The sequence below is a fragment of the Molothrus ater genome, chromosome 19 (assembly GCF_012460135.2).
Source record: "Molothrus ater isolate BHLD 08-10-18 breed brown headed cowbird chromosome 19, BPBGC_Mater_1.1, whole genome shotgun sequence".
NCBI classification, from domain to species: Eukaryota; Metazoa; Chordata; class Aves; order Passeriformes; family Icteridae; genus Molothrus; species Molothrus ater.
The window spans coordinates 960,305-974,929 of NC_050496.2; the positions used below are offsets into that span (position 1 = coordinate 960,305).

A 14,625-nucleotide genomic window follows, 5' to 3' on the forward strand; every position below is an offset into this window, starting at 1 on the left:
AGCTGATCCATCAGCTCAAGGTGAATCAGCATCTTTGCTTGCCTTTCAGTTCTTAATGTGCTCATCCACCCCTGTCAGCTGAAAAATGAATGAAGGCTGCAGGTTCTCCATCCAGCCTGGGCTGTACTGGAGCTCACCAGCTGATCCCAGCTCTCATTCCCACCTGACAATTCCATCAGAGTCCACAGGATAGAGTTCATTCAGTGGGTGTCCATTTGTTAAACAGATGTGTGTGTATTCCTGATAATTCCTCCTGGGGCTGCTCACCAAGAAGCTTTTTTGAGGGGTTTTAAGCAGTGTCTCCTTTTCATGTGTTTGGTTTCCATGCACAAAGGCCTTTCCTGCTTTTTTAGGCACGGTGATTCACTGTGAGACTTGCAGTTATAAAACAGCTGTGGAAGATTTTGGTACCATTTGCTCCCTCCCAATTAAATTTGGCTCATTAAAAGCATCCTTTCTGTGTTTCTGTGCCTGCCAAGCCATGAAGCCAGCCCACCAATATGTTCATATATTGCTTGCTGCAGTAGATGACAGTCAGGAAATTGGGAAAATTCAGTTCCATCTTCCTGTGAACAAATGAAGGCTGTGCAGGGTGGTGCTGGTTTGGGAAAGGTCTCATTTTGAAATTCTGCAGGGAAACAGCAGGAGAATTAAGTGGTAACACATTCAGGAAATCAGGGTGTTGGAGTTCAGGGTGCTGCATGCAAAGAGCTGCCATGGCACAGAGGGAATGGTCTGGGATAAAAACGGCTCCTTTAGATTAAGTTTCAAATAAATGAACTCCAGCACTAGCAAAATGTAGAATTTTGTGCTTCGTAACTTCTAATTTGGGCCTGCTCAATACAGAGCTTCTTCAATTAACCCTTTTCAGTTGCCCAGGTATTTGTTGGCCTTCTCTGGTGTGGTTATGTTGGGCTTTGCTTATTCCATTCCTTCCAGGTTCACAGGTCCATCAACTGCTGCTTCAGGAGATAGCTGGACAGGCTTCCAGGTTAGGTGTTATCAATAGAGGTTTGTTAAGTTTGTTTTTCTAGGTTATTAATTCTTTATGTAGCTAAAATAGTAACATTTACTCCATGTCTGTGCTGGGGAAATGAACTGAAGATGCCAAAGCAACTGGAGGGAGGAGAGAAGGATAATCTTCAAAGAACTGTTTTATCCCAGCACTTAAGATTTTTTTTTAATTATTTACCAGATCAATTTATGTCTGGGCAAGGGCAGTGATTTTGGGGGAAAAACAAGAACTTTCCTTTGGGAACATAAAATGCCAAAACAAAGTCAGAGTTCTGGATGAACCTGCAGAGAAGTTGAGGTGTTGTGTTGGGAAGGGGTCACCAATGCAGGTGGGTTTGCAATAATTCCCTGAGAGCTCAGCCAGCCCCTGCCTTGGGAGCTCTGTCCTGGCTCAGGTGAGGAGCAGCAGCCCTGCAGGGAAATGGCCAAACTGTGAGGATGAGGAGCAGCCCTGCAGGGGAATGGCCAGTCTGTGAGGATGAGGAGCAGCAGCCCAAGAGGGAAATGGCCAATCTGTGAGGATGAGGAGCAGCAGCTCAAGAGAGGAATGGCCAATCTGTGAGGATGAGGAGGAGCCCTGCAGGGGAATGGCCAATCTGTGAGGATGAGGAGCAGCCCTCAGGGGGAATGGCCAATCTGTGAGGATGAGGAGGAGCAGCAGCCCTGCAGGGGAATGGCCAATCTGTGAGGATGAGGAGCAGCAGCAGCTCAAGAGAGGAATGGCCAATCTGTGAGGATGAGGAGGAGCAGCCCTGCAGGGGAATGGCCAATCTGTGAGGATGAGGAGCAGCAGCCCTGCAGGGAAATGGCCAATCTGTGAGGATGAGGAGGAGCAGCCCAGCAGGGAAATGGCCAATCTGTGAGGATGAGGAGGAGCAGCCCTGCAGGGAAATGGCCAATCTGTGAGGATGAGGAGGAGCAGCCCTGCAGGGGAATGGCCAATCTGTGAGGATGAGGAGGAGCAGCCCTGCAGGGAAATGGCCAATCTGTGAGGATGAGGAGCAGCCCAGCAGGGGAATGGCCAATCTGTGAGGATGAGGAGCAGCAGCCCTGCAGGGAATGGCCAATCTGTGAGGATGAGAAGCAGCCCTCAGGGGGAATGGCCAATCTGTGAGGATGAGGAGCAGCAGCCCTCAGGGGGAATGGCCAAACTCTGAGGCTCAGTGGGTGAGAGGCAGAGCAGGGTGAGCCTCCAGACCCCTCCTGGAGGGCAGAGCCCTGCTCCCCCAGCACTCTGTGGTGCTTTGCACTGCTCAGGGCTGTGCTGGGACAGCTCTGGGACGGACTCTGGCCCTGGGAGCTCCTCTCCCAGCTCTCAGCAGTGACCAGCTCCCTCCTGAGCTGTGCCTGCACTGGAGGAGCACAGGGGAGGTGCTGCTCCCTGGCTCTGAGCTGGGCTTCTGTGCTGACATCTTCCTTCTTCTGGTTGCCCTCACTGGAAGGCTGGGCTGGAGCCAGGCTCGTGGCAGTTCTCAGAGCCTCAGTGTCACTGCTGGTGGTGGCAGAGGGATGTGGGTGACCTCAGCTGGGCACAGGGAGGGTGCTGGGAAGGGGTGCCTCTGCTGAGCTGTTAATTGGCTCCTTGCATGGCTGTAGCAAGCTGTTGAAATACCTGTCCTGCCTTCCCTGCCTTCAGCAGGGAGCAGGGATGGGTTTGGGCAGGGAGGTGCTGCAGTTTCCAGCCAGCTCTGGGTGCCATTTGTCTGCAGCACTATCCAGGTCAGTCAGGAGGGACAGTGGTAGGAAGGGAGCTGGGGAGGAGCTGCCCACCTGCCAAGAGCCCCATGTTATGTTGAGTTAATGACTGATAAGTTGTTCTTTATGCTTGGCTCGGTTGCCCTGATAAGATGTGTTTCCTTTCTCTTGAGAAATAAATACCTTGTTGGGGTGGTAAGGCCCTGCAGTTATCATCCAGCAGATCTGACCAAAGCAGAGGGAGTATTTTCCTGCAAGGACATAAGATGTCCCCATGTCAGGACACCTGGCTGAAAACCAAGTTCTTTTTCTTTGCTGAGGGTGCTCCTGGACTCAGTTCAGAGAACACCTTCTGCCTGTCTTGCCAGAAGCTGCTGGAGGTGTAGAAAGGACAGGGGGGCACCTTTTCCTCCAGATCAAATCTTTTATACTTACAAAAGAAAAAAGAGGCAGATTGGGACCATCAGCTGCTGTGTTCATACCAATGCAGCAGAAATGCTTTTTGAAATGGACAAATGTTATATCCTGAGTGACCTGCTCAGTACTCTGGGCTCTCAACAGCTGTTAAAGCTTTCTGTTTGTTCTCCCCATCCTTTTTCTCCTCTCAACCTGCAGAGGTAAGAAATGTGGTTTTCCTGACATTCAGGAGGGTATTTCCTATTTCTGCCAAACCTGGTCTCTCTTGCTCCCTTCCTGAGCTGGTAAAGATGGGAATTTCAGTAATGACCAAAAGGAACTGAGCATGTGAGGAGACAGCAGTGAATGGAGAGATTGGATATTTTGCTTTCTTCAGAGCAGTCAGTGAATGGACAGATTGGATATTCTGCTTTCTTCAGAGCAGTCAGTGAATGGACAGATTGGATATTCTGCTTTCTTCAGAGCAGTCAGTGAATGGAGAGATTGGATATTCTGCTTTCTTCAGAGCAGTCAGGTGTGGTTGCTGCTGGAAGGGCTGGGCCCAGCAGATTCCTTGGGCAGGGACTGCCCAGGAAGGGGGGAGCTGTGCTGTGTGCAGGGAGCAGTGTCAGAGCCTCTGATCCTGAGCCAGGCCAGGCTCCTCTGTCTTCCTCCTAACCCAGTGTCAGTGGCTGCCTGGGCTCCTTCTGCCAGGGCTGTTCTGTCATGATTCCTCAGGAATAACTGCAGGAATAACTTGGGGCATTTTGGCTGATCAGAAATGTCCCAGTGAAATCAGCAATGTCCAACTTGTGCTGATTCCTTCATACTCCGCTTGTCCACTTCTGTGCAGTGTCAGCTCTGCAGGGAGGGTGTGAAACACGTGCAGGGGAGGGAATGAGCCCTCTGTGGCATGGAAAGGGCTGGTGGCAGGAAGGATGGACAGTTATGAGACAGGACAGCAAAGCAGAAATGATGGTGCTTTGACAGAGGCTCTTCCTTCATCTTGATTATTTACCAGAGCAATGGATATGATCAGTTCCTTCAAAATGAAACTAACTTGGAATGCACATTTTACTGAAGGAGGTGAACATCAAAAGGTGTCCATAGAGCTGGAACCTGGCAAACGGAAGAGAGATTTAAATGTCTGTGGGAAAGAGATCAGATACTCCTCTTCAAATTTACCTAGCCTTATTATCTTTAAATTACTTTTTATGCAGGTAATTAAAGAGCCTTTTAAGAGAGCTAGAAACCAATAATTTGAATATAGCATGTACTTTGAGTTGCTCTACAAAAAGCACCTCAATTTTGTGTTAAGATAAATATTCTAGAACCCGTGTAAAGCCTTTCTGTTCTTTATGACTTTATTTCAATACTGTTTACTAACAGAAATTTTTGTTATTTTTTTCTTTTCCCAGACCTATTCAGGGCTGTTCTGTGTAGTCATAAATCCTTACAAGAACCTCCCCATTTATTCAGAGAACATTATTGAGATGTACAGAGGGAAGAAGCGCCACGAGATGCCACCGCACATTTACGCCATCTCCGAGTCTGCCTACAGGTGCATGCTGCAAGGTAAGGAGCAGTCTGGGCTTGGACACTGCCTGGCCACTCCTCAGTGTCCCCGCAGCTGGGGTTTGCCGTGTGCAATCAGGGTTTTAAAGAGGGGAGAGAACCAGGTTGGTAACTCGCTGAGATGCAGCAGCACAGCTGTGCTGGGCCATTGCTGCTCTGGGAGTTGGGTCAGAAATACTTTGTTCCCCAGAAAAAAGAGCCAAGTTGCACGGCCAGAGATGTTGTGCACTGGCTCTGGATGAAGGAGGAGTGAAAGAGTGGGGTTGAAAAGGCAGTGCTGTGAAAGTGTTGGTGTTTGGCAGCTGCCAAATAATCCGAGGTGACAATGGAACAATGGGGGTTTGAGTTCAAAAAGGGGTCAGGGAAATATTTAACCTGGAGGAATTTCTTTTTCTCCTAACTGATGTGTGTCTTGTAGCAGAATAGAGTGGGTTCATGGAGGGCTCATGGTTTGAATTTTGGCTTTAAGGCTGTGCTGGACAAACATGAAAACGGAATCTGATGTGACAGAAACGAGCATGTGCTGTTCATCTCGCACAGTTGCATTCCTGCCACGGGATTTTGGGAGCACAGCTCATTCCAGTACTGATTCGTATTTAGGGGGCTGCTGGAGGTGTGGGGACAGCAGCATGGTGTGTGTGTAACCAGGAGCCAGCCCTGCACACCTTGCTGTGTGCTGTGCTGTAGCTGAGTTTGGGCCGGAAGGAGGGGAAGAGCTGTTGGACCTACTTCACCCAAACTGAGGGAAAGCTGCTTCTGCTGCCAGGTTAAACCATTTAAATGTTAACTTTTGGGTTTTTAGACTCTTTAAATACATCACACAAGTCTTTGTTTCTTGAATTGTGACTTTGTCTTCAGGGCTGCTTAATAATCGACTGCAGGTTGCTGAGTGTCCTTTCACCTCAGCAGGGCTGTGCCAGCAGAGAGGTGATGCAGGGACAGGCAGGGGGAAAAGCAGCAAACTGGGGCCACCAGGAGTTGTTCTGCTTCCCAGTGGATTCCTGGGGCTCTGTTTTCATGTGTTTTTGTGAAAGAAACTCTGACTTCTCGACCAGAGCAACAGCCTCTAACAGCTCAGATCAGAGCACCCCTAATAAGTGCATGTGGAATAATGGCAGGGCAAACCTTAAGATTTATTTTAAGGAGTTTATTGCAGCAGTCTCAAGTGGATTGTGATTAAATGCTTCCCAGTCTGAAAGCACTTCTTGAAATGGTCTCATGAATGCACTGAAATGTCCTTGAGCCAAATGTCCTCTAATAAAGTAAGTCAATGTCAGCAGTCACCACACTCCGGGTGCTCCATATATTTGCTCACATACCCTGCTGGAACTCATTTGTATCTCTGGAGATCTTGCTACATGCACAAATGTTACTATTTTTGGAAGGTGGAATTAAAAAAAAATGCACATGGTGATGTATGTTTGGTTACAGTCCTCTTTTCTTTCCTTCTGATGCATGGAGGTTTATATTTTGTATTGAATCTCTCTGTGCTTGCTTTCTTTTTGGTTTTGATAGCCTGAGTTCTCATCTGAACTAAGGAAGGCATAGCTTGGAATAAGAGTAGATGAAACCCATGCAATGGGATCCCTTATTTAGGGAATAACTTGTTTAAGGGTAACTAAATCTGTGTTTCTAGTGCCCTTCACCTGCATGGAGCCACTCCCTGTTTGTTTTAGGCAGCATCTGCAGGAGTTGGTGAATTTCCCATTGATGATCTGTCTGCACAGCTGCATTGCAGGGATAAATAAAAACCTCCAGCCCAGGCATGAGTGCTGGTGAGGGGGAGCAGTGAGTGTTTGTGCCAGGTGGAGTGGGGGGCTCTGCCACCGCCCCTGCTGCCTCTGTGCTTCCAGAGAGACACTCAGGGAACTTTGTCTCCGTGTAAATAAAACTTGCAGTTACAACAAGCAAGGTTTTGTAGTCATTAGAGCACCAAATAATATTTGTCTTAACAGTAGCACATTATTCAGTTTGTTTCTGGTTATCAGTGGCAACACAAGGTCAGCTACTGAGTGTGCCCAGGGCTTGGTGAGGATGGGTTTTCCCTATCAAGTATTGAACACAATGTGCAAAATGTCTCTCATTTCTTCTAACTCTGCCTTGTGTTTTAGTCAGCGCTCAGTCTTCAGTGAAACAGAAAATATGTGTCAGGAAGTTTTGCCTGGTAGAAGTATGTCTGTAACCATTAGCTGGGCTAATCAAAACTCTTCAGATTAATCATCAGAGGCGTCTGCAAGCATTTATGTACAGCAGAATCCTTGGCCAGGGTGCTGTTGCTGATAAGTTACTGACACATGCTTGTAAAAGTGTTGCTGTGCAGTTCCTGGCTGTTCTGTGCACGTAGCTGGGGTGCCTGAGAGAGGAGATTTTCCAGGATTGTTGAAGTCATACTGCTGCAGCAAATCCACAGGTTCCTTTTGATAGGAATGGCTGCTGTGTTTCAGTGTTTGATGTCTGAAGTTTAATTATTAGGATTCAAACCTGAAATTGAAACCATAGGAATGCAATTCCTTTGGAGAATATGACCTTCCCCTAATAGAAATATCCTGGCCACTAATCTAGATTAATGAAAGTGGTTGGCTGGATTTTCCTGGCCTGTTCAGTGGTATTTTGTGCAGTATAATCATGTTTATTTTCCTTGCAGCTAATCACAAACTACTCATTTCCAGGTGTTTGTGAGCTGTTTACTGTGATTAACAGGACACCTGGACCTGAGCTGTGACTCTGAGCAAGCTGATTCCTGAAACCACAATTTTACTGTGCTGAGAATTGGGCACAGTGAGTAAAGTGTTACTCAGGTTCTCAGTGCTTTCATGCCTCTAATTCAGAGCATGGAGACTCACAGCTCAGCTTCCAGTTTCTGCTTTGCTGAGGTTTTGTGTGTTTAATATTTGTGCTTAAATAAGAAAATGGAGATTTTTATTTAAGATTATGAAAGCAAAGGGTTTTCTGGTCAGCAGAACTGGTGTATGTGCATCTCCATAGTTATTCCTTGTTTTTTGTTTAAGATTATGAAAGCAAAGGGTTTTCTGGTCAGCAGAACTGGTGTATGTGCATCTCCATAGTTATTCCTTGTTTTTTGTTTAAGATTATGAAAGCAAAGGGTTTTCTGGTCAGCAGAACTGGTGTATGTGCATCTCCATAGTTATTCCTTGTTTTAAACATTGCTGGAACACTCTGAGTGTTCCTGAACTGGGGGCACAGAGGAATCCCTGCAGTTCTCCATGTGTGCTGTGGTGGAAGAGTCTGTGTGGAAGCATTGCTGCCTGCCAGCCATCAAACCCTACTCTGTCCTTGACCCCCTGAAGAATTTCCTATTTGGGGGGACCTCCTGCCCCCCTGTCTGCCCAGGCCAGCCCTGCCTGTGCCCTCTGGGGAGGGAGGAGTGGGCTGGAAATGTCAAGGACAGAGGGCAGGGGTTGGGGGAGAGCTGTGACACGCAGCATGGGTCTGAGAGCCCAGGTTGGAGGGGATGGATGCCCCAGGCACACAGAAGGGTTTCTGGGAGGTGCAGGATTGCTCCCCATGGCTGGGTGTTCCCAGTGAATGGGGCAGCTGAGAGGGAGCAGGGGTTTGGGGCAGGTTCTGCAGGGAGAAGCAAACTCAGGAGTGCAGGGTCTGCTGAGTGCTGCCCTTGCTGCAGCAGTGCCATTCAAGATGGAGCTGAAGGAGCTCCTGTTGGAGACAGGCAGGACCTGGGCTGCATTCTAGTTATGCCAGTCAGGGTTTCTCTTCAGGAAAAGCCTCATTACCCAGGGCCTGACCGCAGCAGATAATAACCTGCAATTCAGCTTTCCAGACTGGATTTCCCCTCTCTTTCCCCCAGTAATTATTTTTCAAAGTGCTGTGGTAGTAGGGTGTTACTTCACAGGTGGTTTGGTGGATTTCTCCTGCACTTTCCCTTCATTTCCCTGAGGAGGAGGTGAAGCAGGGAGTACCCGTGGCCAGGGGTGATGGGCTGGAGCAGAGCCCAGCCGTGGGGTGGGGCTGGGCTGGCCCCACACAGCACTGCTGACATGGTCATAAGGAGTGGCTGTCCTAATCCCTGGGACAATGTTGGCCTTAATTCTGCTTGCTTATACAATTTGCAAGCCTTGCTACTGTTCTTCAGTCCTGCTCAAAGTGATGGGCCCTGAAAATTTGCCACAGAGCAGGATTTTCTTTGAGAAAATGAATTTTCTAGGGCTGGTAGGGCTGTGACAATATTTTACCAGCAAGGGAGATTTAATTGTGCAAAAGCAGCACTCAAAAATTTTCCTCTAGTGCTTTTTCCACAGCTGACTTTCTCTTTTCCCTCTTCCCTTCCAGTTTTCCCACTGGATTTCTGGAGGAAGTGTGGCTTTGTTTTATTGTGCCTCTTTATTCAGTGACCTACAAGTGCTTCGGAGGAAAAACTAAGGAAAACTTACTGACTTTTTGTTGCTAAAGCCCAGCTTGCCTGTCAATATTACTCTTGTATAATTATGCTTAGTCTCTCCTTTTTATCCTGTTTCCCTGAGGACATCTTGATGAGCACCAAATTAGCACTGATATTTTAGGCCTGCCTTTAATCCTGTTGCAGAGAAGGTTTATCGGAAACTGCCTCAGAGGGGAAGGCAACACTTGGTGTTGGAGAAGCCAGGACTGCCTACAGGTGCAATGCTTCTCTCTCCAAAGCATCTTCTTGAGCTATATTTGTAGTAAATCTTGATTTAAGTCTTCCCTTGGGGGCATATCCACCCCCAGCTATGGAAGAAAAGAACTGAAACTAAAATAAGACTTTTTTTCTTTTAAAGGTCTATTAAATCTTCAAATGGAAGAGGGAAAAATTGCTCTGAGACTGGAAAAGTTGGGAGTGATGGTTGATGTTTTCTGTTGTGAGGAGCAGATGGAACCTGATAAATGTGCCATTAATGTTCTTGGTATTTTCATTACATCTTGACTTCCCAAAAGGATCCCCAAGGCCTTTTAAGGAGTTACAGAGTGCAGGATGATGATCCCAGCAGAACTGGCTGCTTGGTAAATGCCATGTGAAGGATTTACAGGTCCCTTTATGGTTACATTGAGAATTCTGGGCTTTCACTTGGTCCACTCAGGCAGGTGTGGAATATAAATACTCAGGTGACAATGCCATTAACATCCAGATTGCTTGTACACCTCCAGGGGTGTCACATGCCTGGCTGAGTGCAGGGAGATTCCTGAAGCAAGAGGCAAAGTAGAAAAAACTGAAATCCATCATGCTGGAAGTCTCCTGCCTCATTATTTTTGAATTTGGAGCAAAATGATAAATACTTCTGTCAGCTGAACTTGGTTTGCAATATTTCATCTCCTTCCCCTCACCTTTGTGTTCTGGCTGTTGGTATCAAACCTGTGGGATTCAGGGGCTGGGAGCTGTCAGGATGGAAATCATTGCACCTTGCTTGGCCAGCTGTGACTGGCACCAGTACAGGTACCCACTGAGCTTACACAATCTACTTCTAGAAACTGCATTTTGAACCTTTTTTGTTATTGTTGGAAAAGTTTTAGTGCTCTGCTGACCTTTGTCCTTCTCTGTGTCAAAATGTGACTGGATCCCTGTTTATTGTTCAGCTCAAGGCTGGGCACTTAATTAGGAATGATGATACTTGCAGTGCACAGCTCTCTCTGAAGGCTTAATTGCTTGGAAGTTGACATTTTTTTTATGTAATTTCAGTAACTTTGTTGTATTTACAAATGTCACAAGGGTGACAATTGTTACATGAGGAATTTTTGGTTTCCTCGGTTTTCTTCCCCTTCTCAAGTGCAGTGCTGCAGTAGATGAGCCACTTCCATGGGCTTTTTTGGTTGATATTCTGAGCAAGCAGAGATGACTTTAATTTTAAAACTTGCTATGCAAGCTGGCCTTTGAATTGTGACTGTGCCTAGAGACAGGAATTCAAGGCTAAGTGCACCCAACTTGGGAAATCATTCATGAGATGAATCATTTTGTGTGATCACTCAGTCAGCACCTGCTCCTGCACCGAAGCTTTCCTTTCAATTAAACTCCTTTTATTTCTAGGTAGTTGTGAAATGGATAATTTGCTCCTGCTTGGCCCAAGCCTGGGATGACAGGCACAAGCAGCAATGCCTTGATGTAACAAAACCTCCAATGTGCTCTAATCTCGGGAGCAGCGTGAGAGCCGTGCTGGGCACAAAGCTGGGGTTTGTCAGCCCTGCCTGCATTCCTGGGCTGCTGAGCTGGGAGTGCAGCTATGCCACAACTGCCACTGCCAGCGCTTGCTGCAGCTCCTTTTTCCTCCCCCTTCCTCTTAAATTTGTTGGTTTTTGGCAAGGAAGCAGCAGAGCAGGGTTTATCGCTTGGCCAGTGGGGAGAGGTGAGGGCTGCTCTGTCCTGCTCCTTGTCTGGGACCCCCTTGTCCTGCTGTCCTGCTCCTTGTCCTGCTGTCCTGCTCCTTGTCTGGGACCTCCTTGCTCTGCTCCTTGCCCTGCTCCTTGTCCAGGACCCCAGCCCCACATCAGCAGCACAACTTCCAGTTTCTGTCTTGGTGCATCTCCTCTCACTTGTCCAGGTGTGATGTCTCAGGTGTTCCTGGCAGGCTTTGGAGCCTTCCTCAAGGACTCAGGCTTGCAAGGTGTTGTGCATCTGTTTCAGAGAAGAAGGTGAATAAAAGCTCATGGCTTTCTGATCACCCTGGGCCATTCAAATTCATCCTGTTCTTGGGCTTTTTCAAAGCCGTCAGATGGTGTGGAGAAGGAAAATGCAGAAGAAAAAGCAGGAAAAAATAGGTGTCTACCTCTTGATGTGTGTCTGCTGTGAAGTTGCTCAGGGAATTTCTTGTGGAAAATTTGAGGAAAATAGCAGGAAATAATTCTCTGAAGGGTTAGTAAATGGAAAATGCTGAAAACAGAAAATCTGCAAGAACCAAATCCTTAATCTCAGAGGTGGAATAGTTGATGGACTGTGCTGCACAAAAACGTTTGGCAGCAGAGCAGCCAGGTGGGAGCTGCTGGAGCCATCTCTGAGGGTCCTGCTCAGAATCTGGGGACCCCTGTGCTCATGATCAGCTTTGCAAGAGGAGTTTGATAACAATCCTAACCAAGGGGGCTGTAAGCAGTGTGAGGAGAGGCCCTCATGGGCAGAGAAGTGGTTAAAGATTGGTCAATCTTGCCCATTGTTTTGTGCTTTAATGGTTTGGGAGTTGCAAAGCCTGGAACCTGCATTCCTCTGTGCTTTTTGTGCATAAACATCTTGGGAAAGATGAATTCCCTTGGTAATGCTGGAGCTGCTGCTGCTTCAGCAGGAGCTGAAGGGATGAGGGGTCTGGGGACATTTAAATGCAGCAGTGGTTGTAAATCAGGTAGAGAGTGTGAGGAGTGAGTGGAAAAGGGATCCATCTAAGAAACACTTTCTTTCTATTGTCATAATGCATACAATCAATCTATAATAATGTAATACTTTTAGAATATACAGACTTGAAGTACATGCCAAGCACAAACACAGGTGAGAGCCCACCTGCAGAGCTGCCTCCAGCTCAGGCAGGACCTGGAGCTGCTGGAGCCAGGCCAGGGGAAGCTCCAGGATGATGCTCTGAGGACCTGGAGAAGAAAAAGCTCTGGGGAGGCCTCAGAGCCCCTTCCAGTGCCTCAAGGGGCTCCAGGAGAGCTGGAGAGGGACGAAGGATGGAGTGACATGGGGGAATGGATGTAAACTGCCAAAGCAGGAGTTTAAATTAGAGATTAGGAAGGGATTGTTCCCTGGGAGGGTGGGGAGGCCCTGGCACAGGGTGCCCAGAGCAGCTGGGGCTGGCAGTGCCCAAGGCCAGGCTGGACAGGGCTGGGAGCAGCCTGGGACAGTGGAAGGTGTCCCTGCCATGGCTGGGGTGGAGCTGGAGGATCTCTACAGTTCCTTCCAACCCAAACCATTCTGTGATTTAATGTGCACTTTGTACAGCCCTGCTTTGGGCAGAGAGGAAATGGAACAGGAGACACTGAAAGAACAAGCAGAATGAACAAAACTTCAGTAAGGAAATGACAATTCAGGTCAGATGTAACAGAAGTCTGAATCTGAAGTGGCACAGGGGATAGGGAGCCTCCTCCACCCATCTCTTCCTATGCAGGAACAGAGTCATTGCTTGAAATTTGCAGATAACATGTCCAAAACAGCAAAAAGAAGCAAACTTTTTAACACCATAGCTAAATTCTGATAGTCTGTGCCTCAGGATGTAATGGGGGCTTAAAGCCTGGATAAGGAACACATGAACAGGAAGGAACACATGGATCAGGAAACTGCAGGAATACATGGACAGGAGTGCATGGATCAGGAAACTGCAGGGACACATGGAGAGGAACACATGGATCAGGAAACTGCAGGGACACATGGACAGGAGTGCATGGATCAGGAAACTGCAGGGACACATGGAGAGGAACACATGAATCAGGAAACTGCAGGGACACATGAACAGGAGTACATGGATCAGGAAACTGCAGGAATACATGGACAGGAGTGCATGGATCAGGAAACTGCAGGGACACATGGAGAGGAACACATGGATCAGGAAACTGCAGGGACACATGGACAGGAGTGCATGGATCAGGAAACTGCAGGGACACATGGAGAGGAACACATGGATCAGGAAACTGCAGGAATACATGAACAGGAGTGCATGGATCAGGAAACTGCAGGAATACATGAACAGGAGTGCATGGATCAGGAAACTGCAGGGACACATGGATCAGGAAACTGCAGGGACACATGGATCAGGAAACTGCAGGAATACATGGACAGGAGTGCATGGATCAGGAAACTGCAGGGACACATGGAGAGGAACACATGGATCAGGAAACTGCAGGGACACATGGACAGGAGTGCATGGATCAGGAAACTGCAGGAATACATGGAGAGGAACACATGGATCAGGAAACTGCAGGGACACATGGAGAGGAACACGTGGATCAGGAAACTGCAGGAGTGCATGAACAGGAAACTGCAGGAGGGTTTGGTGGCTGCCATGAGTGTCTGTGCCTGGCCTTGCTTTCGGGGTGATCTGTGCCCTGTGTGTGGCATGGCCCTGCTGTCCCACTTGCTGTCCCACTTGCTGTCCCACTTGCTGTCCCTCCAGGCTGTGCAGTTCAGGCAGGATCAAGCAGCTTGGCAAGGAGGTCACTGCAGTGAGAGTTGCCAGCCCCGTTTGTTGAGTGGTTGGTGCTTGGTTGTTTGTTTGGAAAGGAGAAGAGCAAAAGTTAAATGAGTGAGCTTACATGGCAGATCTTAAAGCTAAAGGGCCTCCTTGAGTCATTGTCTCAGTGGACAGTGTAATCTTTGTCTAAACAGAATTATTCTATGTGGGAAGTAGAACAACTTAAGCAGGGCTGATGGAGAATGGAAGCCACTGCTGTGCTGAGGCTCTGCAGTCCAAATAAACCCTGTCCAGCCTCTGGCTTGCCAGCTCCTACTAATCTTGGGTCAGTGCTAAGCAGAATGCAAAAAAGGGCTGAAATGTAAGTGTGGGGATGGCCTGTGTGGATTTTCATTTCTCCTGGGAGAGCCCCTCAGGTGCATGAAGGGCTGGAGGGAGGCAGGATCTGCTCCCCTCTGTGCTGGTGGCTCTGTGGGTGTCAGGGCAGCTTTTCCCTGTGCATTGTCACTGCCCTTCAGCTGAGCTGCTGAAACCCCCTGTGAGCCCCAGGGCACTGAGCTGGGCCAGAGCTGGGCACTGTGGGCATCAGGAGCACCCACCCAGCCCAGGGAGCTTCCCTGGCTTCCTCCAGACTGCAGCTGCCTTGTGTGCTGTGCTCATCTCCTCAATTACAGCAGATCAATCTCCCCAGACCTGCTGGGATTTGTGGGGTGAGCAGCATGTTACCCATGAACTGCTGCTCACAAACACAGCAGCTCTGCTGTAATTTCTGAATTAATTCTGCTAAAGCTTCATTAATGATCATTAATAAAGGGAGCGAGAGACTGACAGTGAAAACTAAACCATATTT

The 14,625-nt window shown here is 48.1% G+C and overlaps 1 protein-coding gene across 2 annotated transcripts in view; it reads left to right on the forward strand.

The window, feature by feature from the left end:
• MYH10 (myosin heavy chain 10) overlaps positions 1 to 14,625 on the forward strand; it is an 88,884-nt gene that overhangs the window by 9,543 nt on the left and 64,716 nt on the right. For both annotated transcript variants that reach the window (XM_036394334.2, XM_054516833.1), the window contains exon 3: positions 4,524 to 4,680. In XM_036394334.2, coding sequence (XP_036250227.1) covers positions 4,524 to 4,680 — 157 coding nt within the window. The remainder of the gene's footprint in view (positions 1 to 4,523; positions 4,681 to 14,625) is intronic.